Genomic DNA, 24,567 nt, shown 5'->3' with positions numbered 1-24,567 from the left:
CAAACAGTGAAATCCCTCAAAAAATGAAACGTGAATTACCGTATTTATGGCCAGCAATCCCCCTCCCCAGTATAGACCCCAAAGAACCGAAGGCGGGGACTCAGACAGATACTTGCCACCCGTGTTCACAGCCATGCCAGTCGCAGTCGCCAAAAGGTGGAAGGAACCCAAGTGCCCCTCAGTGGATGAGCTCATAACACACGGTAGGACATTAGTCATAACGAGGACTGAAACGATGAAACGCGCCACAGTGAGGATGAACATTTCGCACAGCGAAAGGAGTGAGTCACAAAGACACAAACACCATATAATTCCATTGACATGAGGTGTCCAGGAGAGGTAAATGGGCAGAGGCAGAAGGCAGATTGGCAGTTGCCAGGGGCCGGACAAGGGGGCGGGGAGCAACTGCTCATGGGGACAGGTTTCCTCTTGGGGTGATAGAACGTTCTGGAATTAGAGGGAGGTGGTTGTTGCATAATACTGTGAATGCCCTAAATGCCACAGATTTGCTCACTTGAAAATGGTTAACTATATGTCATGTGAACTTCACCTCAGTTGAAAAGTGATGACGATTTAGTGGCCCCGTGGTCTTTGCGCCTTCTGGAAGGATTGTGGCCCCTAGAGAGGGCAACTGAATAGTTCCTGCTTGGTTGACAACAACCTAAAACTTCCTTCTTCACGAGACTTTTTCTGCTAATGAAATGGCCTGCAGCAGCCCCAACACAGATGTGGAACCAGGCAGAGAGAGGGTAAGGGGCCTGGTCAAGGTCACACAGCAAGGGAAGCTGGTCTGTGGGGCTCAGTTTTAGCCTGGGGACCCTGGGAAAGCCTGCGTGAGACACAGACCCAGTTCCCTGTTTGTTGAATAAGGAGCTGGAAGGGGTGGGTGAGGGGCACCCGGTCTGCCCTCCTCCAAGGCCCCTGTCCCCCACCCCCCAGAGGACAGCCAGCACAGGCTGGGTGGGCAGCACTGGGCATAGGGCACCTACCTAGTCCTGGCCTGTCTTTAGGCCTCAGTTTCCCCTGTGTACAGTGGGGGCTGCAGGGCTCGGGCAGGCACTTGGGCCACCTGCACCTCGGGTTCCCTGAGGTGGAGAGGGTCAGCTTGACCCCTGGCTGGCCCTGAGTTGATTCTTCTGGCCAGGACAGAACGGCCACTGAGGATCACAGGCACCACCCTGAGATCAGGGCCCCCAGTCACCTCCACCCCCATCTGCTGCTTCCCTAGCTTCTTCCACCGTGTCTGAGAAGGCACCACGGGGCCATCAGGGGGCATTCAGGACCTGTCACCTTTGGGACCTTTCCAAGCCTCAGTGTCCACATCTGTCACAGTCAGGCTGCAGTGAGGACCCCCAGGAGGAACAGCAGGGCTCCAGGGCACCCCTGTGTTCAGAGAGGGCCTGTCCTACCCACCTTTCCAGGTGGCCCAAGTCCTGGGTTGATTTCTGACCTGTAGGTGCCCCCTTGTGGCGATGGCTGGCAGAACCTGGGGTGCATCCACAGGTCCCCGTGCCAGTCCCACAGCCTGGGGACGCAGCAGTGACTAACCAGACAGGGAACCCTGCCCTTGAGGGCCTTGTAAGGCAGATGGGGGACACAGGAAAATGTGGAACAAGGGACAGTTGCACATAGGGACAAGCTGGAGTGGCAGTGGGAAGGTGACATTCGAGTTGAGCTGTGGCCAAGAGAAGGGTGCCCCAGGAGAGAGAGACTGAAGGTACAAAGGCTCCGAGGGGAGACAAGCTTGGGGCAAAGAGGCGGGGGTGGCAGGAGCGGAGGGAAGGAGGGTGTGAGTGGAAGCCGTGGAGTTTTACTCTTGAGGGCACTGGGGAGCCATGGTGGGATTTTGAGCAGGGGAGAAACAGGATCTGAACTGCAACCTTTATTAAGAGCCATCTTAGGCCACCACAAAAACACCGATGATACCCATGTATTGAACAAGTCTCCATGCATGTACCACTGACCGGAAGAAATGAACCTGACAGATGCAGTTGAACCCGTGGTCTCTGGCTGTCCCTCTCCACCCCGCAGTGTACCGCGGTCAAGAATTTGGAGTTAGTCCTTCCTTCATATGGTTTATACTTTATTACGTACGATGTTGGCCATAAACAATATGATTTGTGTGACTATAAACTCTGTATTAGTGGGACCACATCCTCCTGCGATCTGCTATTTCATGAATATTGTTTGCGTTTGTAAACTATTAATGGTTTTCTTTTTTAAGCTCTGAAGAACTGAGGTGTAACATGCCCACATGAAGTGTGTAAAGTGCACACGTGTTAAATGTATGGCTCGGTGCATGTTACCTACACGCACACGAGTGTGTGCAGCACCCAGATCAAAATGTAGGACCTTCCCATCATTCCAGAAGGTTCCCTCCAGTCCACAGCCTCCTGCCCCCGGCCGTAGGCGTCGCTCATGCCCGTGCTCCCTTCCGTGGTGGCGTGGAGCTGGCTCTTGTGCCTCTTCATCGCTGTGTCCCATCCTGTTGAGTGGGGCAGCCACCGTTTGAGTTTCCAGTTTGGGGCTATCGTGAGTCAGGCCGCTGTGAACACTCCATTGGTGAACTTTTGTGGACTCACGGGCTCACTTGTCTTAGGTCACTTGCCCAGGCATGGAACCATGGGGTCGCAGGCTGGGCGAATGTTCAGCTCTGGGAGGGGGGCGGGGAAGCCACTGAGCCCAGCTGTGGGATGTGGCCGGTCAGCACACCCAGCCCTGGCCGTTCACTGAGTGAGCAGAATATCCGCCTGGATGGACACAGTTGCTTGGCCCTCCTTCTGTTCGCTCTAACAGGGCAGCTGGTCATGAGTGGGCGCCTTCTCAAACACGTCTCTGTTTGTCCAGGGGGCTGTGATGGAACTCGGGCCAGCGTGGCAGGACAGCAAGGACATTATGACTTTCACGAGTCCCTAAGTGAGTTTCAGCATCTCCCAGTCGCACCTGTGAAATCCGGGGGACTTTGGGGTCCCCGTTCCTGGCCCTTCCTGCTTGTCTGCAAAAGCCTCCTTTCTGATGCTTGGCGGGAAATGGGATCATTTGGAGTGGGGAAGCTTCTCCCTTTCCGTTAGGGATGTCGGCCGTGTCTTAACATTTCTTTCTGGAACAAACGGATATGGTTTGGTGATGGGACAAGTTACACGGGTTGGGCGGCCCTCTGTGGAAGCCATCCTTGTCCCTGGAGTAGACCCTGCCTAGTCACCGCATATGATACTATCGCCCGCTGCTCTATCCTGGTTGCTGACATTTTGTCGAGCGCTTTTGCTTTGTTGTGCGTTGTTTCGGCCCCGGTTTCTTTTCTCCCATCCTGAACTTGGTTTTGGCATTCAAGTGCTGGCTGCCTGAAAGAATGACGTGGGGGCTTTCCATCTTTTTTTTGATTGTCTGGAATTGTCAACTGACATTGAAGTCATCTGATGTTTCATGCGTTAAATTTGGGGGGCTTATAACATCATACTGTAAAGCACATAAAACACAAACATACAGTTCAACAAAATTACGGAGCAAACACCCACGTCACCACCGCCCGCTCAAGAAATGGAGTGTGGCCAGCGTCCCAGAGCCACTGTGATTGCCTCTCTGTCCCCCGAGGTAGACCCACTTTGACTTCCTCTTCTCCTTCTCTGGATTTGCCCCTTGCGGTGGAAGGATCCCTGAAGAATATAGTTCAGCTGAGCTTGTTTTTGAACTTCATCCTAAAGCACTTACTCTGTAGGTGTTGTGTCTTTTTTTTTTTAAGGTTTATTTTGAGAAAGAGAGAGCATGAGCGGGGGGGGGGGGGGGGAGGGATGGAGAGGCCCCACACTATCAGCTCAGAGCCCAACGAGAGGCTCGATCCCATGATCATGACCTTAACCGACCCTATTTTGCGTCTTAATTACTCTTAATGCAGTAGGTCTTGATGCCCAAACAGGCCATCCTATTTTATTCTCCTTCAAGATTCCTTATTATTCTTGGCTCTTTGACCTTCCATGGAAATTTTACAGCCCGCTTGTCAAGTTCCACACGCACCTGACTGGGATTTTGATTGTGAATGCATTTAACCTATAAATAGTTTTCAAGAGTCTATTGGTTTCCTAGTGCTGCTGTAACAAATGATCACAAACATAAAACAACACAGGTTTATGAACAAGTCCTAGGGTCCAGAGCCTGAGACGGTCTCACCGGGCTAAATAAAGCCAAGGTGTCGGCAGGGCTGTGCTCCTGCTGGGGACTCCGGCGAGAATTCGTCTCACCCTCTCCCAGCTTCTGGAGTCTGCATCCAGCCCGCATCCCTGGCTGATGACCCTTCGTCTACACACCGGGTCCCTCACACACCACCACTTTCTGCTTCTGCCTTTTCTATCCCCTTCTTCCACTGTTAAGGACCGTTGTGATTACATTGGACCCACCAGGTCGTTCAGGGTAACCTCCCCATTATGGTCAGCTGATCAGCAACCTTAATCCCATCTGCAATCTGAATCCCCCTTGTCATGCAGTTTAACAGATTCAGAAGTTCTGGGGGTTGGATTGTGCACATCTTGCGGGGGGGGGGGGGAGGGCATTTTCTGCCTACCAGAAGGAATATTGGCATCCTTGGTACTGAGACGTCCATTCAAAGCCCGTGGAGCACCTCTCTTTCCATTAGGCTTTCCCTAAACACCTCCATAAGGTTCCCCTAGGGGCCTTGTGTGTTTTTTGTTTGATTTAATCCCAGGCACTTCATTTTGGGTACTATTGTCAATAGTTTGTAGTTGGCTTAAGGGTTATTCTTTCTGATCATGAATGAATGCTTAATTTTATTAAACCCTTTGCCCATACCTGTTGAAGTGATCATAGGTTTTCCTCCCTGACTTAAAAAAAATTTTTTTTTTAACTAGGCTCCACGCTGGGTGCTCCAATGCAGGGCTCGAACTCAACTCTGGGATCAAGACCTGAGCTGACATCAAAAGATGTGCCACCCAGGCGCCCCAACTCCCTTATCTTTTTAAGGCAGTGGATCGGAGCAATGTGTTTTCCAGCATTAAATTCTGCATACCTGAGATTCAACCTTAGACACAAGGTTACATCCTTTTTATGCGCCACCACTTCCCCTCTGATTTTTCAAGAGAACGTGCGTGCTTGCATGTGGGTGTGCGTGTGTGCATGGGCAGGCGGGGGGGGGGGGGGGGGCGGCAAAAGGAGAGGGAGAATCTCTAGCAGGCTCTGTGCTCAGCATGGGTTATAGGGCTTGATCCGCAACCCTGGGATCATGACCGGAGCTGGTATGAGAAGTTGGATGTTAACTGACTGAGCCACCCAGACGCCCCCCTCCCTCAATTTTATTTAGGATTTTCACATCTATGGTCACCAGTGAGGCTAGTCTAGAATTTTCCTGTTTCATATTGTTTTGAGGAAATGCTGGTCTCATAAAACGAGTCAAGAAATGTTTATTTTTCTTCTGAGCTTGTTAAATTCCCTTTTCTCTCCCCTTGAGTGTTTGGTAGGACTTTTCCAAGAACGCCATCTGGGTCCAGAGTTCTGACTAGTTCTGTTTCCTTGCTAGCTTATAGGACTATTCAGACTTTCCCCCTCTTTTGGGGTCAGTTTTTTACCCTCTAGGAACTTATCCAAGTTAGTTGACATTTTCAAGTGTGCTGGCACCAAGCTGCTCACAGCATCCTCCCCCCCCCCCCCACCCCGTGGGGTTTTCGCGTGGCTTAGACAGGAGAGCCCCCCCTCCAGGAGGCTGAAGCCCCTGCAGGCGCATGGCCTGGGCAGCAGAAGGCGGCCTGCCTGCCTCAGGAGGCACCTCTCCTGCTCTGATCTCTCCATGTTTGAAAAGCTCTCTCTCCACGTTTGATGTCTTTCGAGGGATAGCGATTTGGGCCTTCTTTTCATCTTGATCAAACTTCCCAGCAGCTTCTGAATTCCATTCATCTATTAAAATAAGCAACTTGTGGTTCTGCTTTTTATCGAATGTTTGCTTTCTATTCCCCTCCTATTATTTCCTTCTTCCTGTGTTCTTAGGCTTATTTTCTTGTTCCTTTCCTGACTCAAGATGCATGCTTAGCCCAGCACTTTCCATCTTTCTTCTACATATACTATACCTAGTATTACACAGGCACACGCTCACAGTGGGAGGGCTTGCACATAACCTTGTCCCAAGCATTGCTGGGAACAGAGGCCCCACTCTACCCTGCAGATGACCTGTGACCCCCAGGGGCTCGAGAGGCTGCGGCTTGGCCTCCAGCAAGGGCAGTGATGGAAAATGCTCTGGACCCAGGGTCTTCTGGAAGGAGGCCATCAGGGCTTGCTGCGGATGTGGGTGTGGGCAGTGAGGGGCAAGGAAGGCATCAAGGGCGCTTCTAAGGGCTCTGGTCTGAGCCCCACCAGCCCTCAAAGGGGGAGCTGGGCGATCTGGGGGAGGGATAGGGGTGCACAGCCCTTGCAGGCAACAGGGGGGAAGCCGGGCAAGGCCCAGCGGGGCAGCAGGGGGAGATGCAGGTGCCTGCTGTGGGAAGACAGGGCACTTCCTGCCCATGCGCCCACCACAATCCCCTCTGAGGACCAGGCATCGGTTTTCAAACTCCAGTGCACATATGAACCACAGGTGGAAACTGTTGAGAGGTCTCCTGGGCCTCGATCCCAGAGACTCTGCCTCAGCAGGTTGGTGGGGGGGGGGGGGGGGGGGTGGTCTGTGAACGTGCATTTCTAGTGAGCTCAGAGAGGACCTTGATGTGAGTCCAGCACCTGCCCCTGGCCACCCAGGAGTCCACAGCACGCTGCACCTGAGGGAAGGCAGGCAGTGTGTTTAAGTAATGGAATTTAATGTAATCGTGACACGGACACAGACAGGGTGGTGGTGCAGTGGGTGACCCAGCACAGACGGGGATGGCCCGTTCCCCCCGCCCTATGGGGCCGGCGGTCCCCCGGGGACAAACACTGATGTGGCTGGGTGATGGCCTTGCATGGCACGGCTCACCCTGGGAAGGCACCTCCGCTGAAGCCGGGGGTCTAGGCCGGGAGCCCCGAGGAGCAGTCAGAAGCTGCAGCCACAGACCCGAGTGCCAGGTTCCGGCCGGACGTGGGAGGGCCACCCGGTGCTGGCGCTGCTGAGGAGGGGGGGCAAGCCCGCCCGCGCTAAGTGCTGCCCAAGAGCGCTTCAGGACAAGGGGCGGGGGGTGCACACAGTGAGGTTCACGTAAACAACGATGGACGAACAAGACAAACTCTGGGGACACTTATAAACCTACGACGTTCAGCAGAACGGCAATAAAAGAGCGGCCCTGCCGGCCCGGCCACATGCCGCGTGCGGCCAGCAGTCCGGCGGGCATTTCCCAATCTTTCTGGCGCCTGGGAGCTAAACAGCACAGAAGGCTGCATTTGATCTCTGGAGGGAAAGATTTCATTTCCTTCCCCTCAAACTGACTCAGGGGGCAGAGAGACAAGACTTCTCGAAGATGAGCCTCTTCTGGGAGAAGGGACCTCAGGGACGAGAGTGGCAACGGCAGAGCAGGTGTGCCTGGAGGAGGTGGGGCCGGGGAGGAGCCGGGAGGAGCCGGGAGGGTGGTCGGCAGCCAGGGGGGCGCCCCTCCTCCATCCCGCAGGCTCGGCAGGTGCTTCCTCCGGGTGCTTCCACCTGGAGCGCCAGCGCTGGCCGTGGGGCCCGTCACTGGGTCCGGAGCTGGTAATCTAGAAGCAGGGAAGGAGGTGTTGGTTTTCTGCTCCGCACCTGGGGGTGGGGCCGCCCCCCTCCCCCACCACAACCCTGGGGCTGCTCTGTGTGCACCACCTGGGGCACAGGGGGGCGGCCACCAGGAAGCCTGTCTGCACCGCCCGTGGCGGGCTGCACGCACCTCCGTTCTGAGTGATGTACCGGACCCACGGCAGAGCCTGGTAGCCGCTCTTCTCAATGATCTTCAGGTAGCGCACCTAGGGCACGGGCAGCAGGGCCTGAGTACGTGCGTGCTGCCCCTCGCCCCCACCCCGTCACTCCCTCGGGGCCAGGGAGGGGAGGGGAGGCTGTGAGGAGGAGCAGGCAAGCACAGGCAGAGGTGTGGTGGGGGGAGGAGGAAGGGGCATCTGTCTGGAGCGTGTGGACACCGCGGGAGGGAGCGGTCACTGCCAGAAGGTGCGGGAAAGAGCCAGGCTGTGCCCTCTCAGACACGGCCCTCCAGCAGACTCCTGGAGAGGAGGCCCAGAGTTCACCTCCCCTCGCGGATTTGGAAAACAGGCCCTGTGGTGGCAGGTGCGCGAACACCGGAGGCTCAAACTCTATCTAGTTCTGGGGGCGGAACGACTCTCTAATCTCAGGGCTGAAGTGCAGGGTGAGGTCTGTGTGGACAGGGGTGGGACCAGGCTGCCCAAGGAGGGCGGCAGAGCCGGGGCAGCACGTCGGCACCCTGGGAAGGCAGACCAGCACCGTTGTCCACGCTGGCTGCAGCAACCCGAGCTGGGATGGAGGCCTGGGCGCGTCCACGTGCGCTCTGGGGCCCTGCGGCCCTGGCCGCGTGTACCTGGATGCCAGAGGTAGTGAAGTAGGGGATCTCAAACTTGACGCTGATCGGGGGCTTGCCCTCCTTGTCCTCCGCCTCCACGCTCGGAAGGCCAAAGTGGGCCCGCATCAGGTACTCCTTGCCACCCTGGGGGAGCAGACGAGGGAGAGACAGTCAGGCCAAGGCCCCGGCCCAGCTCAGCCAACAGCTGCTCCTGCAGGGCACCAAGTTGCTGGCCCGGCCACGGAGCCCCTTCCTGCGTGGCCCCGGTCTCCCAGAGTCTCGGCTCCTCAGACACACTTACACTTAGCCCAGGCCTCTCGGACCGCCCTGCCAGCTGAGCCGGCCCGATCGCAGGCATGCTGCAGAAAATCGCCGAATTGTTAGGATCAAGAGAGTGGCACAGACTCTCAGGGAATGAAGACTAGTCGCTGCAAGGATGCCTAGACTGACAAGCCTCAGGCAGGGAAAGGAGGCACGAGGTGTGGACCACCTGCTGAGGCCAGAGCCCGAGAGGACAGCCCCACCTGCCCCATGTCTGGGAGGCACATGGAAGCAGAGGGGGAAGGTCAAGGTGAGGCATGGTGAATAGAGGGAGATGACAAAAGTGAAAGATGGAGGTTGGGGGCTGACTGATGGGTTGGACTCGGGTCCTGCTCCCAGAGGTGGCCCCCGAATGACCGGAAGCCCAGGCCCGGACGTGAGTGAGGCATCTCAGCCCGGCCATCCAAGCGCCCGGGGTGTCGCACCTAGAGGAGTAGGGAGCAAAGAGAGCGCGGCCCTCATCGCGCTCAGGACACCAGGTGACCCCCACGGCTCTGGCAGGAGCGGCTGCTGAGCAGGGCTGCTTCTGGCCGGAGCAGGCAGGGGCGGTCCTGGAGCTTCTCGGGCAGAGCAGAGCAGAGCAGAGCAGAGCGGAGCCCCGGCTCCCGGCCTGCGCTCGTGCTCCCCTCATGCTCCCCTCCTTGGGGCGGAGCCAGCGGCCAGTGTGTTCACCACCGCCAGGGCCAGGGCCACAGCAGGGACTCTGCCTGAGCCAGTGACATGTGCTGAGTTAAGACTCTGGGACAATGAGGGGAGAATAATGCGGTCCCAGCCGCAGACAAAGCAGGCAGCTGAGGAACTAAAGCCGCTTCATCATCAGCCTGTGTATGAAACAGTAACCGGACCCCAAATCTGAGCCTTATAAAGACAAAAGGGGAAACGAAAGCACGAGGACAGGCCGAGGGGCAGCGGCACGTCAGCTCGCCCGCCCCGTGTCCGTCACGCCGATGTCAGCGGGTGCAAGTCCCCCGAGAGCGAGAGAGACCTACAGGCCGGCTCACAGGCCAAAACACAACTCTGTGCCGCAAAAGCAGAGAAAGGCCACACCCGCCGGAAGACCCGGCGAAGGCGCACCAGCCAGAGGCAGACAAATGGCAGGGGAGAACGCAGGGCAGCAGTCACAGGTGCAAGGAGGACAGGCCATGGTCCCGGAGGCCGCGGTCCCGAGGTCCACAGGGAAGACACCGCAGCTGCGAGTATCCACGGCACCAACTCACGCGGCAGCAGCTTGTGAAGCGGGCGCCACACGAGGCGCAGAGGGAGCCGGAGGAAGGCCGAGCTGACAGGCAGACGCTACCTCGGCGTCACGCAGACCTCGTGGGCTCTCTCCCCGCCAGCAGAAGCCCTGCCTTCCTCCCAAGTGCACGCAGGGGATCTGCAAACTCTGACCTTCCATTCGCATACAACAAACACTTCAAGAAATCCCAGAAACGGAAACAAGAATAACACTGTCTGGCCTCAGTGCTCCAAATCTGTAGTGAGGAGAAAAGAAAACAGCAGGCCCTTCCCCGAGGAAATTTAAAAAGAACAACCCACTCTGTTTGGTTACAGAATTTCTAGATGATCACATCAAATAGGACATGTCAGAATCTAAGCGCTATATAGCTAAGGCAGGGCTCGTAGGAATATTTATGGCTTAAATACTTGTGGCGATATAAATTTTAAAACAAAATCATCAAATGAAACTATCCAACTTGAAAACTCAGAACAAGGATGGAGCCTGGGTGGCTCAGTTGCTTAAGCATCCAACTTCGGCTCAGGTCATGATCTCATGGTTGGTGGGTTCGAGCCCCGTGTCGGGCTCTGTGCTGACAGGTCGGAGCCTGGAGCCTGCTTCAGATTCTGTGCCTCCCTCTCTCTCTCTGCCCCTCCCTGCTCATGCTCTGTCTCTCTCTCTCTCTCTCTCTCGAAGTTAATAAACATTAAAAAAAATTTTTTTTAAAAGAAAGAAAACTTAGAACAAGGAAAGGATGAAGAAATTTAAACCGAAGACTTATAAAAGACTGGAAAACATTACAACAAAATTAAAAAGCAAATCTGGGGGAAAAAAAAGAGAGAGAGAGAAGCCACTAGACAGCTTTATCAAGGAAGACAGAAGGCCCAAATAGACAAAATAAAAATAACAAGGTAGAAGTAACCATCATAATGGGAAAAAAAAAGAAAAAGAAAAAGAAAGACCACTTTCTCCAACTTGGCAGACAACTTAAAAACCTGCTTAGGTTGGCTGGCTTTTTGAAGGGAAACAATTTACCCAAACACCCTGTAACAGAAATGGAAACTCTGAATGGCCCAATTTCCACAGAAGAGAGAAAGTAGTCGAGATCTGGAAGGTCACACAGCCAAATTCTATCCACCTCAAGACCAGACGACATCCAGGCTCCTCAAACTGCCCTGCGGCATGGAAATGGGGCACGGGGTAATTACGAAACAGGCAGAACAGAGAGCGCCCCCAAAAAAGTCAGCCTCGGTTACGAACATCAGCGTGCAAAGGTTATGCACAGTGTTAACGCAGTTCAACGGTGCTTTAAAAAGGAAATATGCCCGATCAGGTGGAGCTTACCGGAAGGCAGCCATGTTTCGGGATCCACCCGTTAACAGATCTGAACTGAGACACCAAAGGGGCACCTGGATGAATTTGTTACCCATTTGTGCCGAAAACACAGCAAAGTAAGGGCTGGATCGAGTCCACGGCCCCACGTGGTGTCAGACTTGGGGGGAGGACGCCCAGCGCCTCCAGCTGGGGCCAAGACCAGAGGTCACTCTCCACCTCCACTTACGGGCCCTGGAGACAGCAGCCAAAGCAAGGAGACGCCGGAGCCATCAAATGCCCAACAACAGCAGAGAAGGGAAAACCGTATCTGGTTGTAAATGATACGAAGGAGTATCTGAAAATGCACAGGAATTGAAAGAAAAACTACCATACACCAAAAATACAGGAGGGAACTAGGGCGTAAAACTACCATACAAACATCAGCCACCTGCTGGAAGACACAATGGGAGAGAAGACCCCACTCACCGACACACTGACTTAAAAATCATCCTCACAAGAGGGGCGCCTGGGTGGCTCAGTCGGTGAAGCATCTGACTTTAGCTCAGGTCATGATCTCATGAACTCATGTGAGTTCAAGCCCCACGTTGGGCTCTGTGCTGACAGCTCAGAGCCCGGAGCCTGCTTTGGGTTCTGTGTCTCCCTCTCTCTCTGCCCCTCCCCCTCTTGCACTCTCTTAAAAATAAACAAACATAACAAAAAAATTTTTTAAAGCATCTTTATGAGAAATGTGCCAACTGGTCATGAGCCCTGGAGGCTCCTGAGGGCAGGGGATGTTCTGTGGCTCTTATCTAGTTCCAGACACATGGATGTTTCCCCCCGAGGAAGTTCATTGACTCATTCACATTCCATTTGTGTACTTTTCTGCATGTTGTATTTCAATAAATGCACTTTTTTACACCTAGGGAAAGGCTATGTGAAGTACATAAGGTAAACATTCAAACATCCCCAAAAGCACAAAGGTGAGACTGACACAGAGGTCAGTCTCATAAAAGGACACAGGACAAAGTCCTCATAAAGGACAAAGCCTCATAGAGGTGTTCTAACTGACTTTGGTATTTAGTACAAACAGATCCCAAAATTCATTAAGGAAAACTAAACAAGCAAGAATCACCAGGAAACAGACAAGAGATGGATGTGGGGGGTTGCGGGGGGGAGGTGGGCCTGGCCTCATCAGATGTTAAAACATAGACTAAAGCCCTGAGTTAAAATGTGGCCTCGCTGCATGGACAGATAGACAACAGGACATTCAGAATGTCCATATGAAAATTTGATATTTGATAAACATGGCATTTCAAAACCACTGGGGGCAGGTAAGACTTTTTAGTAAATGATGTTAGAAAACTGGATAGCCATTTGGAAAAAGACAAAACTGGACCCGTACCTCATCCCATTTACCAGACCTAGCTCTGAAAGGACCTAAAAGCCAAGGTTAAAAAAAATGCCACTATACAGATTCTAGAGGCAAATATGGGTGAATTCCTTTATATCTGGGAAAGGTGAGGCCTTTCAAAGTATGACTTACAGTCCAGACACCATAAAAAGAAAGGACTGCGAAATCTGACTACATTAAACAACAGTCATAAAGCAAAGAAGCAATTCTGAAAAAGTCACACAGCGGCTTCATTTTCTTGGTTTTGGCTCAGGTCACGATCTCACGGTTCGTGGGACTGAGCCCCCCCGGGGGCTCCGTGCTGACTGCACAGCCTGTTTGGGATTCTCTCCCCCTCTCTGTGCCCCCCTGTCTCTCACAAACTAAATAAAATTTTTTTCAAAAACGAAAACAGGTCACACAGCAAAAACCACCAGAAACAAAGCCAAAAGAGAACATCAAACTAGGGAAAACCTCTTGCAACTCGTATCAAAGAAAAAGCTTTGCTTAATCTTGCCCATATAAAAAGAGCTCTCAGAAACGAAGAAAATGACCAAACCTGACAGAGAAATGAAGGGGACAGCTGCCGTAACTTCCAGAGAAAGAAATGCAAACGGCCCCCAGGCTTACGGAAAGGAGTCTCGTCTCGTTCATGATGAGAAAACGGCAACGGGCCGTAATCAGCACAGCACGGGGGTGCACACCCCCCTTCCCGGCTCTCCGGCTGCCACTGCTGCAAACCCAGACTCAAGTGCTCAAAACCCTGACCACAAGCCAGGCATCTGCGCCAGCACGAAGTGCTCTACGTTCCCGGAGCTCGTGCTGGAGTCCCGAAACCCACACTGCTCAGGCCTCGAGGCAATCTGTTCCCCTCAAGGGAAGCGGAGTTCTGACCCGGAGTGCCAGAGGGAGGGCAGGAGGGAGGGAGAGAGGCAGGGGTGCTGCCCTGACGCTGGAGACGGTGCTGTTCGGACAAGCTGCCCGTGCCGGCTCCGGCTTTCCCTCCTCGCTTGGCCCGCCCCTCGGCTCTCCGTCCGCGGGGATCCTGGCCCCGTGCCCCGCTTTGAGGCCGCTGCGTGCTGGGATGGGCACAGGGGGCAGGCGGGGCGTGGGAGGAAGTCGAGGGGCACCCCACTGAGAAGGGTGCTCACCGGGAAGGACTTGATGGACCACACGATCTCACTGTTCTCGGGGACCCACTTCACACTCCCCACTGTCGTCTTGAACTTGGGGGAGTCGGCGTCGTTGGGCACGGGGATGTGGATCTCCACGTTGTTGGCCGTTGACCGCCGCTTGAACTGGCTCTTGGCCTGGAGACGAGGCCGATGCAGCCAAGGTTGCAGAAGGCACAGGTGAGAAGGCCCGGCCCCGACCCGGCCTGCCCCGGCAAGGGCCCCACCCCCCTGGCCTGGCCCGGCCCGGGGGCCCCCCATCAAGCTGACCCCGGTTCTCCAGGCTCAGCTCGTACCCTCCTGCCACCTGAGACCCTCCCTATAGCCTCCAGTCCCCTTGGCCTTCAGGGCTCCCCATTCTCCCCTCTGGGTCAGTGAGGCAGCACGGACCTCAGCCACAGGCCTGATCTCCCCGGACAGGGGTCATAGAGCCCCACGGTGTCCCTGCCCTGGTTAGGCCTGGTTAGGCCTGGATAGCCAGCCCTGAGCCGGCGAGGCTACCCACAGCCCCCTCTCTCACTGCCCTCGTCCCCAGGTTGACGTTGGGTGCCGGGTGTGCACGCACCTTGATCATGTACTCGATGCGGCTGTGGGAATGCTTTTCGATCACGGACTCGATCCATATCAAGGGCTTGACCTGTTGGGGAAAGCGAACGCGGCACTCACACCTTTCCCCCAGAGGGGACACTGAGGCCCGAGGCAAGGGACCATCTGCCAGGCGTGAGCCCAGCAAGCCACCGCCCGAGTCCCAGCCAGGCCAGATGGACACGCAGACAGAGGGGCCTCTGAAAATGCAGAACACGTCACCGGGGCTGCCTGCAGTGGGGGCAGTAGGGCCAAAGGGCTCCGGTCACTCAAACGGTTCAGAGCCCCGAGCTGTCAAACACCGGCTCCGCAGAGCCGGGCAGCCCGTAGGGGGCTGTTCGTGCCCTGGGCGTCAGCTCGGGGACAGGGACCGTTCCCACCCAGCAGGGAGGGGGCGGGAGCCTGTCTGGAGCCTCCCGCGGGCTGCCCTGGAGGAAAGCCTGCCCCGGTGGAGGGCGGGCGCACGCACGTGGGTGTTGAGGCGGTAGGACATGAGCTCGAACTCGCCATCTGGGGGGATGAAGGAGATGGTGCGGTCGTTCTCGAAGCGTGAGAGTCGCACACACTGGTGGAACTTCACATCCTCCAGCTCCACGGACTTGCTCTTGCCACCTGCGGGGAGGCGGGGTGAGGGCGGGACAGACCCTAGCCCCTCCAGGTCACTCCCTCGGCAACACTGTCAATCCCGGGGGCTCACCCCTGGCAGAGCACAGCTGCCCCTCAAATCCGCGAGAGCGTCTGGGTCACGAATGCCAAGGGGCCCGGGTTCCTGGACGACCTCCCCCGTCCCTCCGCAGCCCCTTGGAAGCCCCGTCACATCCTGACCCCGGGCTTGGGCTGAGGGCAGGGCTGGCTGGCCTGGGTCACTCTGGCCCCCAGCAGCCAGTCCGTGGCTTAGCTGGCGCTCCTGCCCAGGGCGAGTCTGCTGAATGTATAACAGACCCGGCTGGAGACGCGGGGCGACGGCTCAGGGCTCCCGGTGTGCCCCGGCCGCATCGTCATCCCTTGTGTTCTGGGTTCCTGTCTTGGTTTTCCATCCCGCAGAGGAGCTGTGCAGGTGGGGCCCAGCCAGGGACAGGAGCTGCCCTGATGGGCTGACACCCGAGGGGGCCTCACTGCTGCTGTGACGGTGTGGCCACCCCTGCCACCGCTCCCATGGCCGGGGGGCCTGTGGTGGGCCAGGAGCCAGGTGTCCCATTTGTCAACACAGAGACTCGGCACGCTGGGTCCCTGAGATCACTCTGGCCCCCGCCCCACCACAGGGGGTGCTACATGCAGGCCGCGTGGCAAGGGCCAGAGCCACTGTGTGTAGCCTTCAAACAGCCCAGACCCAGCACTCCAGGTGGGGGCGGGAGCTGGCACAGGACAGGAGAGAACAAGGCAAGGCCTGACCTTGAGCCCGCAGCTCCCTTCAAGATGGTGTAGGGCAGGGTCGTGGACCTGCGTGACCCTTCCCACACTTGACGTCTGAGGTGCTCGCCCGTGCACTCTGGCCCATAGGGTGACGAGGGGACTTGACTTTGGGATCTCTGCTCTTCTATGTTTTCTACGCCCAGTTATGGATTTACTAGTTTTCACAGTTGTCTTGTAAACAACCTGAACACGTTTCTAAAGCAAGTACTTGGGGTACACGCGTTGGCCCACGCAGCTGGGTATTCCCTCAGCTCAGCTGTGAGCTCAGCGCAGGCCCGCTCTGGCCACAGGGACGCAGTGGGGGTGGCGGGGGGTACTCACGGCCCGTGTTGTCGAAGAGAACCTTGTCGTTGAGGCCCAGGCGCAGCTCAGGCATGCCTGAGAGGAAGACCCGCATCTTGATGGAGCCCACAATCTCGCTGCGCAGCACGTTGCCATTGGCACTGACCTGGGGGGCGGCGAGGCGGGCGTGAAGGGAGGCCCCCACTCACCAGCTTCATACCCTCCCGCCACCCAATTCTCGATGCCCTTCTCCCCATCCCGGCCTCCCTCCAGCCTCTGTGCCAGGGTCACAGAGGCCGACCCGTGGGCTCTGCCCTCTAGGCCTCAGGCCACAGCTGAGCGAGGACCCTACCAGTGCCTGCTCAACCACTAGGCTGGCCTTCCTCCAGGCAGGCCACACTTGCTTTTCTAGAGATCTCTGTTTCTCCAGGTGGGGCCTCAGGAGGCCACCTGCCCCATATCCGCTACTTCCTAAAGATGGAGCTTCCCGGGTCCTGACACCTCGCTGCTCCCCAGGGCTGCCCTGAGGTCCGATGACCATGGATCCACAGCACCAGATAAAGTCAGAGGAGTAACGGCTGAGCCCTTCCCCGTGCACTCCAACAGTCTGCATGGCGGAGTTATGCTTCGGGCAACCCTGTAGCTCACGAGCAGACCAGGAAGCATCTGAGATAGTGATTAGAAAGTCACAACAGGCCAGCAGGCAAACCCTGAGGCTGTCCTGAGGGAGCCAGGCTGCTGGAACACCTCTTCTCAGGCCCATTTTAGATACAGAACAGAGGCCACACCATGGCTGGCGGAGGCGCTGGGGCCACAGCTATGACGACCACCCCACATCACCACGTCCACACCCACAGGCAAGAACAAGGGCTGCAGATGCACAGGCCTTGGGGCCACGAGGGCCGCTCCTCCGAGGTGCCAGCCACACCCACGTGCTGGAAGGCCCGAGTTGCCTATTTCTACAGAGGAGGAGGAAAATCTGTCCAGCCTTTAACTCAAGCATCTGGAAAGCACCACAGGCAAACATGAGAGCCCTTTGCCTCTGAAGGAGGTGGAAAACCGAGGCACCAGGGAAACGACAACCCGGGAAAGGCACAAAACAGGACCGAAGGCCCTGCAACGCCTCACTGCTCACTATACTCTGGTCACACTGGCCTCTCACTGTCCCCTTCCTCCTCTGCCTCTTGTCAGCTCTGCCTGTCCACCTCTGTCCCCACTCTGGTGAGGGGGTGCGTCAGGCCACTCACTGCTGGGTCCAGCACGAAGACAGTGCCTGGGGGCAGAAGGTCCTCAGCAGGTACGTGCAAACGTAGGCCCTCGCTGGTGGGATGGGCTCTGGGCACCCCCCATGCTCCCAACTGTGACTGCCCCTAGATGTGGAGGGCCGTCCCCCCGCATGGGGAGTAGGGACTACACAGCCCTCTGGAAGTGAGCAGGTGAGGTCACCAATGCTGGGAAGGCGGGCTCAGGAAGGGGAGAAGAACTGTGCAGGCCCAAGGCTCATCTCAGCCCTGCAGGCGGCAACCAGGATGGGTGGGTGCAGAAGGGATGTCTGCTGAGCTGCTCAAGTATACCGTTACACCCAGGTCACCGGAAACTGGACGCCAGTGTGGACTCAGCAGCCGGGTCTGCAATCAGACTCAGGAAGACGGTGTTCTAGCGCATCTGGGACAACTGCACCTGCCTCGTGCTGCCCCGTGTACGGAAGAACAGGGTCCTTCAGGCACAGCCACATGCTGGGTGCACTGTGGTCAGGACACCCATCGAACTGCCAGTGTTTTCATATAACCTATTTATAGGCTGTTCCCCCAGATCTGCTTTCATAGGCCAGCCCACTCTAGTGCCAGATGGACCATGTTCTGGGCTCAATAAACAATTCAGACAAAGGCAGGAGGGGCATGTGGTTACTGAGGCCACTGTCTTGCTCCAAGACTTAAAAAGTAAAAAGGCAAATATGTTTATGCGGAGTCCACTGGGAGAATCTTTTTGGGGAAGCACCGTCAACAATCCCACACCGGAGGACCCACCGCTCCAGGAACCCCGCCCAGGTAAGGATGCTGCCCCAAACACACATCTGAGGACGGACAAGCTGGCTCATTTCTGCACTGCCTGCGGCAGCTGGAAAGGGCACACCCTAGTGAGCTGCGTGATGGGACTGGTCTGATCAGTCATGATCATCTCCAAAGTGAACACAAGCAGGCTGCGGGTAACGTGGGGTCGGCTTGTATGCCCTTCCCTGCCACTGGCTACAAGGACGACACACGGGCAGGGTTCATGGGCAATCATCAAAGACTGAAAGGCACAGTGGGTGGATCTGGGAAGAGCCACTGAAAGCGCGGCACCCAGGCCCCGTGGGAAAGTGCAGAGGAAACCTGGAAGTGGAAGTGAGCCCCGGGGACGCTGGCGGAAGCCTGTAGCTCTGGCTTCAGGGCCAGAAGGGGAACTCCTGCTGCTTAGAGGGCATATGGAAATCCCCCGATTCCCCCCTTGTCTGTTCTCTCACCTCCAGGCCCCAGGCAACCTAGCTGTTGTTCCCAGAGGGTGGGGCAAACCCAGGATTCAGGCCCACTGCAGGCAGGCAGGCAGGCCAGAGTGGGGATCTAGAGCCCCAGTTGGTCACAGAACCCAAAAGGGAAGTCCTAAACAGCTGACAAATACCAGAAAGAGAGTAGAGAGTGAGGAGTCCAGGAAAGCAAACCCATGAAGTTATTTGTGTCTCCAGAGCACTCTAGAACTGGGCATGAGTAGCTAGGATCCTAATTAGCATGCCAAAGACTCTGAGAAACAAACCACCCAGTCCCAGACAGACCACCAGGCAGTGCATACTCCGGACAAACTCAAATAGCAAATGGCAGGAAGGCTTTGAAAACTGAACTGATACTTACGGCCCACAAATTGGGGGCTGCAACTTGTGGCCTGAACCTAACCAGGCCAACTGTCAGCTCGAACACAAATACGGACATTTTCTGTATAATCTAAATAAGACCTAGAATCTTATAATGTAACATTCAAAAAGGTCCAAGATACAATCTAAAAATACTCAGCATACAAAGAGCCAAGAAAATTTAACTCACACGGAAAATACAATCAACAGATGCCAATGCTGATGCAAATGTTGGAATTATCTGACAAAAGACTTTAAACAGTTATGTAAAAATTACAAACACCCTTGCAACAAATGTTAAAATAGAATGTCTCAGTAAAGAAGCAGACTATAGGAAGAAGAATCAAATGGAAATTTTAGAACTAAAAGATGCAGTAACTGAAATACAAAACTTGCTGGATGGGCTCAACAAAAGGATGGAGATAAAACAGGAAAGGGTCAGTGAACTTGAAGACAGACCAGAAGGAAGCATCCAATCTAAACAACAAAGAGAAAAAAAAAAGATGGGATAAAAGAAACAGCACCTCAGGGGCCCTTGGGACACTGACTAAAGGTCTGATATTCATGTCACTGGGCAAACATATTTGAGAACACAATGGCTGCAAACATCCCAATTTTGGTAGGAGACATAACCAAACAGATACAAGAAGATGAACAAATCCCAAACAGTAGAAACCTAAAGATATCCATAGCCAGACACAGCAAATCTATCTGCTGAAAACTAAAGACAAAGAAAAAATCTGGAAAGCATCCAGAGAAAAGCAATGTGTTACCTACAGGGAAATATGGATTCGAGTGACCGTGGATTTCTCACCAGGAAGCATGGAACCTGGAGGGAATGTCACAACATTTTCAAGGAGCCAAAGGACAACTGTCAACCCAGAACCTGTATCCAGTTGAAATATCCTTCAGAATGAAGCAGAAACGAAGACATTCTCAGATGGAGGAAAAGCAAAGTAGACCTGTTCTGAAAGAACAGCTAAGAGTAGCTTTTTAGGCAGAAGGGAAATGATACCGGAAGGAAACCTGGGAAAAGTCAGGAAATCGAGGGAGAGCCACAGAAGTGCCAAATGTCTGAGTTAAATGGGTTATTGTCTTGACTGCTTTAAAGCATGCTTGAGAACTGAGAGCAACAAATCTTACCACTGTCGGAGGTGGTTTCCAATGCATCTAGATTAATGTATAAAACAGCTCTAGAATTGAGGGGTAGGAAACTTTCTGGATTCCAAGTAAAGTGGTGAAATATTGATTCTAAGCAGGTAAGTATGCATTTTATAGCAACCACTAGATACAACTATATAAAGAGATATGGTAACAACCACCATAAAGAAATGAAATGGAATATTAAAAACATTCAAACAGACCATGGAAGGATAGGAAGAAAAAAAAACCAACAAAGGAATGAAAAACAGAGGCAACAAAAAGAAAACAATAAAATGGCAGACATTTTAATCTAACAAATTAACAGTGACAGTAAGTATAAATGCTCTAAACATATCAATTAAAAGACAAAGACCGCCAGAATGGATGTTAAAAAATGACCCAGTTTGAGCACTGGATGATGTATGGAAGTACTGAATCACTACACTGTATACTTGAAACTGACATTACCGTGTATATTAACTAGAATTTAAATAACTTTAAAAAAATAAAATAAAAGGATGGGGTACCTAGCTGGCTCAGTCAGTGGAGTGTGTGACTCTTGATCTTGGAGTTATGAGTTCAAGCCCCATGTTGGATGTAGAGATTACTTAAAAATAAAATCTTCAAAAAAATAAAAGGATTAAAAAAAAGAAGTAAAAGGATAGAAAAACACATAGTGTGTAAACACTGATGGAATAATCTCTGAAGTGACAATATTAATAGCAAAATAGACTTCAGAGCAAAAAAATTACCAGGGATAAAGAGGGACCTTATATAATGATAAAAGAAAGGGTCATTTCACCAAGGAAACATATGAATCCTAAATGCGCCTGTGCCTAGCAGCATAGCTTCAAAATATGCTAAGACATAATCTGCAATTAACAGCTGGGGCTTTTAACGCTATCAATAATAGGTAGAACTAGTGGACAGAAAATGAGTAAGAAAAGCTAGAAGAAATAAATGTCACCAACCAACAGGATTTAATTGGCAATTACAGAACAGTCCACCCAACAAAAGCAAAATATATATTTTTTTCAAGTGTACCTGGAACGTTTGGCAAGATAGATCACATTCTGGGTCACTAAAACAAACCTTAAATTTTAAAGAATGGGCATTATAAAAAGTATATTTATATATTTTAAAGTTTATTTATTTTGAGAGAGAGAATCCCAAGCAGGCTTCACATCGTCAGCATGGAGACCGAACTCACGAACCATGAGATCATGACCTGAGCCGAAACCAAGAGTCAGACGCTTAACTGACTAAGTCACCTAGGCACCGCATAGAAAGTATATTCTTAAACAATAATGTAATTAAATTAAAAACAAAAAAACAACGACAATAAGGTAACAGAAAAGTAAACATTTAAAAATTAACACACTTTCATTAAATAATCCATGAGTCAGGGTGCCTGGGTGGCTCAGTCAGGAGTCTGACTTCAGCTCAGGTCATGATCTCACAGTTGGTGAGTTCAAGTCTCGTGTCGGGCTCTGTGCTGACAGCTCAGAGCCTGAAGTCTGCTTCGGATTCTGTGTCTCCCTCTCTCTCTGCCCCTCCCCTGCTCATGCCCTCTCTCTCTCTCTCTCTCTCTCAAAAATAAACATTAAAATAAATAAATAAATAAATAAATAAATAAATAAATAAATAATCCATGAGTCAAAACTGAAGTCTCAAGGGAAATTTGAAAATATTTTGAAGATGAAAATCTAACATACCAATTATGGGTCGTAGCTAAAGCACTGCTTAGACATGTACGACATTAAATCTTTATATTAGAAAAGAAAGATTCCAAATCAGCATCTTCGCTTCCAACTTAAGAAACTAGAAAAAGAAGAGCAAAACAAACTCAAATCACAGAGAAAGAAATACTAGAGCCAAGAACAGAAATCAATGAAATTGAAAATGGAAAATCAATGAAATCAAAAGCCAATTCTTGGTAAAAGCCAATTCATCACCAATAAAATAGATGAAACTCTCACAAGACTGACAAAGAAAAAAAATATGACATAAGTGACTGATATCAGGAATGAAAGAGGGGACATCAGCACCGACCCTGCAGACATTAAAAAGACAGTAAGGGAATACTACAGAGAACACTATACGCATAAACTCAATGACTCTGATGAAGTAGATCAGCTTCTTAAAAACAACAAACTGCCAAAACTCACCCAAGATGAAACAGAAGACCTGAAGAATCCTATAACTATTACAGGATTGAAATTTGTAGTTAAAAATATTCTGGAACAGAAATGTCTAGGCTCAGATAGTTTCACAAGTGACTTCTACCAAGTAAATCTAAAATATACAATTTATGATACTTTCAAAAATATGAAATACTTAAGTATAACTCTAACATAACATATACATGGTAAAAATTACCAAACGTTTATGAATGAAATCAAAGATGACCTAACTAGGGGTGCCTGGGTGGCTTAGTCGGTTAAGTGTCCAACTTCGGCTCAGGTCATGATCTCACAGTTCATGAGTTTGAGCCCCACGTCGGGCTCTGTGCTGACAGCTCAGACCCTACAGCCTGTTTCAGATTCTGTGCCTCTCTCTCTCTCTGCCCCTTACCCACTCAAGCTCTGTCTCTGTCTCTCAAAAATAAATAAATGTTAAAAAAAAATAAAAAAGATGACCTAACTAGAGAGACATACAGCATTTGTGGGTTGTGAGACTTAATATACTAATGATACCAATTCTCTTCCACACTGATTATTTATTAAAAAAATTTTTTTAATGTTTATTTGTGGAAGAGAGGAGAGAGACAGTGTGAGCAGGGAGGGGCAGAGAGAGAGAGATACAGAATCGAAGCAGGCTCAGGCTCCGAGCTGTCAACACAGGGCCTGAATCAGGGGTTGAACTCACAGACTGCGAGATCATGACCTGAGCTGAAGTCGGATGCTTAACCAACTGAGCCACTCAGGCACTCCCCACGCTGATTATTTAATAGTTATTTAATAAAATCCCAATCAAAATCCAGCAGGATTTTTTTTGTAGACACAGACAAGCTGATGCTAACATTTTAAACTTTTTAAAAATATATGTATTTATTTTGAGAGAGACAGAGCGTGCATGCGTACAAACAGGAGAGGGGCAGAGAGAGAGGGAGAGAGAGAATCCCAAGCAGGCTCTGAGCCGTCAGTGCAGAGCCCCATGTGGGGCTCAATCCCACAACCATGAGATCATGACCTGAGCTAAAATTGAAAGTCGGACACTCAACTGACTGAGCCACCCAGATGCCTCCTGATGCTAATAATTTATGCAAAGGAACTAAATAGCTAAAACAATTTTGAAAAAAGAAAAACGCTGGAAGGATCTCATTACCTGCTTTTCAGACTTCATAAAGTTACAGTTGTCGAAGACAGTGCAGTGTTGGTGAATGAATAGATAATAGAGATGAATGCAGACTCACACAAATACGGCCAACTGATTTTTGACAAAAACACAACGGCAGTTTAACGGAGAAAGGGGTAGTTTTTCAAAAAATGATGTTGGAACAATTGCAGAACACTGCTCTACATCCACACAATGGACACAAACCTCAGAGCTTAGATAAAACTTAACTCAAAGTTGGTCATGGACCTAAATGTAAAACCAGAAAACTTTTAGAAGACAATTTAGGAGAAAACCTACATGACCCTGGGTTCGGCAGCGCGGCACCAAAAGCACACGCACAAAAAGATCGGTAATTAGATTTTCTCAAAATTAAAAACTTTTGTCCTGTGAAAGACACTGTACCAAAAGAATGAAAAGACAAGTGACGGCCTGGGAGAAAATACCTGCAAATCACGTATCTGACAAGAGACTTGTATCCAGGATACATAAAGAACTTTCAAAATGCAACAATCAGAAAAGAAACAACCCAATTTAAAAATGCTCAAAAGACATGAAAAGACACTTGTCCAAAGATGAAATACAGATGACAAAGCAGCACACAGAGACGCATTTAACATCATCAGCCATCGGGAAATTGCAAATTATACCTACAATGAGCTAGCACAATACATCTATTAAGATGCAGAAAATCAAAACAGTGCTCGAGGATATGGAACCACCAGAACTCTCATCCACCGCTGGTGAAAAGGCAAAAATGGAGCAGCCACTCCGGAAGACGGTCTGGCGGTTTCTTATAAAGTTAAACGTACGCTTAGCATGTGACTCAGCGATCCCAATCTGGGTATTTGCCCTCGAGAAAGAAAAACTTCCGTTTACACATAAACCTGCACACGAAATGTTTATAGCAACTCCACTCACAATAGCCCAACACTGGAAACAACCCAAAAGTCTTTCAAGAGGTGAAAGGATAAACACGGTGTGGTTCCGAAAATAAAATAAATACAAATGGATATAAGAAGAAACAGGCGGGGCGGGGCGCGCCTGGGTGG

General features: G+C 52.0%; 1 protein-coding gene and 1 long non-coding RNA gene across 2 annotated transcripts in view; one reads left to right on the top strand and one right to left on the bottom strand.

Moving 5' to 3' along the window:
* Nucleotides 1-498: 498 nt before the first annotated feature.
* LOC123382539 lies at nucleotides 499-5,028 on the top strand. Its single transcript, XR_006591040.1, has 3 exons — nucleotides 499-749; nucleotides 2,848-2,916; nucleotides 4,860-5,028. It is a non-coding gene; the product is annotated as an uncharacterized LOC123382539 (long non-coding RNA).
* A 1,739-nt stretch (nucleotides 5,029-6,767) lies between these two features.
* Nucleotides 6,768-24,567, bottom strand: part of AP1M1 (adaptor related protein complex 1 subunit mu 1) — a 29,660-nt gene continuing 11,860 nt past the window's right edge. Inside the window, exons 6-12 of the mRNA XM_003982023.6 lie at nucleotides 16,192-16,318; nucleotides 14,927-15,069; nucleotides 14,438-14,509; nucleotides 13,852-14,010; nucleotides 8,478-8,603; nucleotides 7,818-7,893; nucleotides 6,768-7,653 (exon numbers count right to left, since the gene is read on the bottom strand). Of these exons, the coding sequence (XP_003982072.1) occupies nucleotides 7,631-7,653; nucleotides 7,818-7,893; nucleotides 8,478-8,603; nucleotides 13,852-14,010; nucleotides 14,438-14,509; nucleotides 14,927-15,069; nucleotides 16,192-16,318 (726 nt within the window). The 3' untranslated portion in view covers nucleotides 6,768-7,630. The remainder of the gene's footprint in view (nucleotides 7,654-7,817; nucleotides 7,894-8,477; nucleotides 8,604-13,851; nucleotides 14,011-14,437; nucleotides 14,510-14,926; nucleotides 15,070-16,191; nucleotides 16,319-24,567) is intronic.

Source organism: Felis catus, chromosome A2, assembly GCF_018350175.1.
Source record: "Felis catus isolate Fca126 chromosome A2, F.catus_Fca126_mat1.0, whole genome shotgun sequence".
NCBI lineage: Eukaryota > Metazoa > Chordata > Mammalia > Carnivora > Felidae > Felis > Felis catus.
Note: the sequence above shows the minus strand (reverse complement) of the source record. Positions and strands in the feature narration are given on the sequence as shown.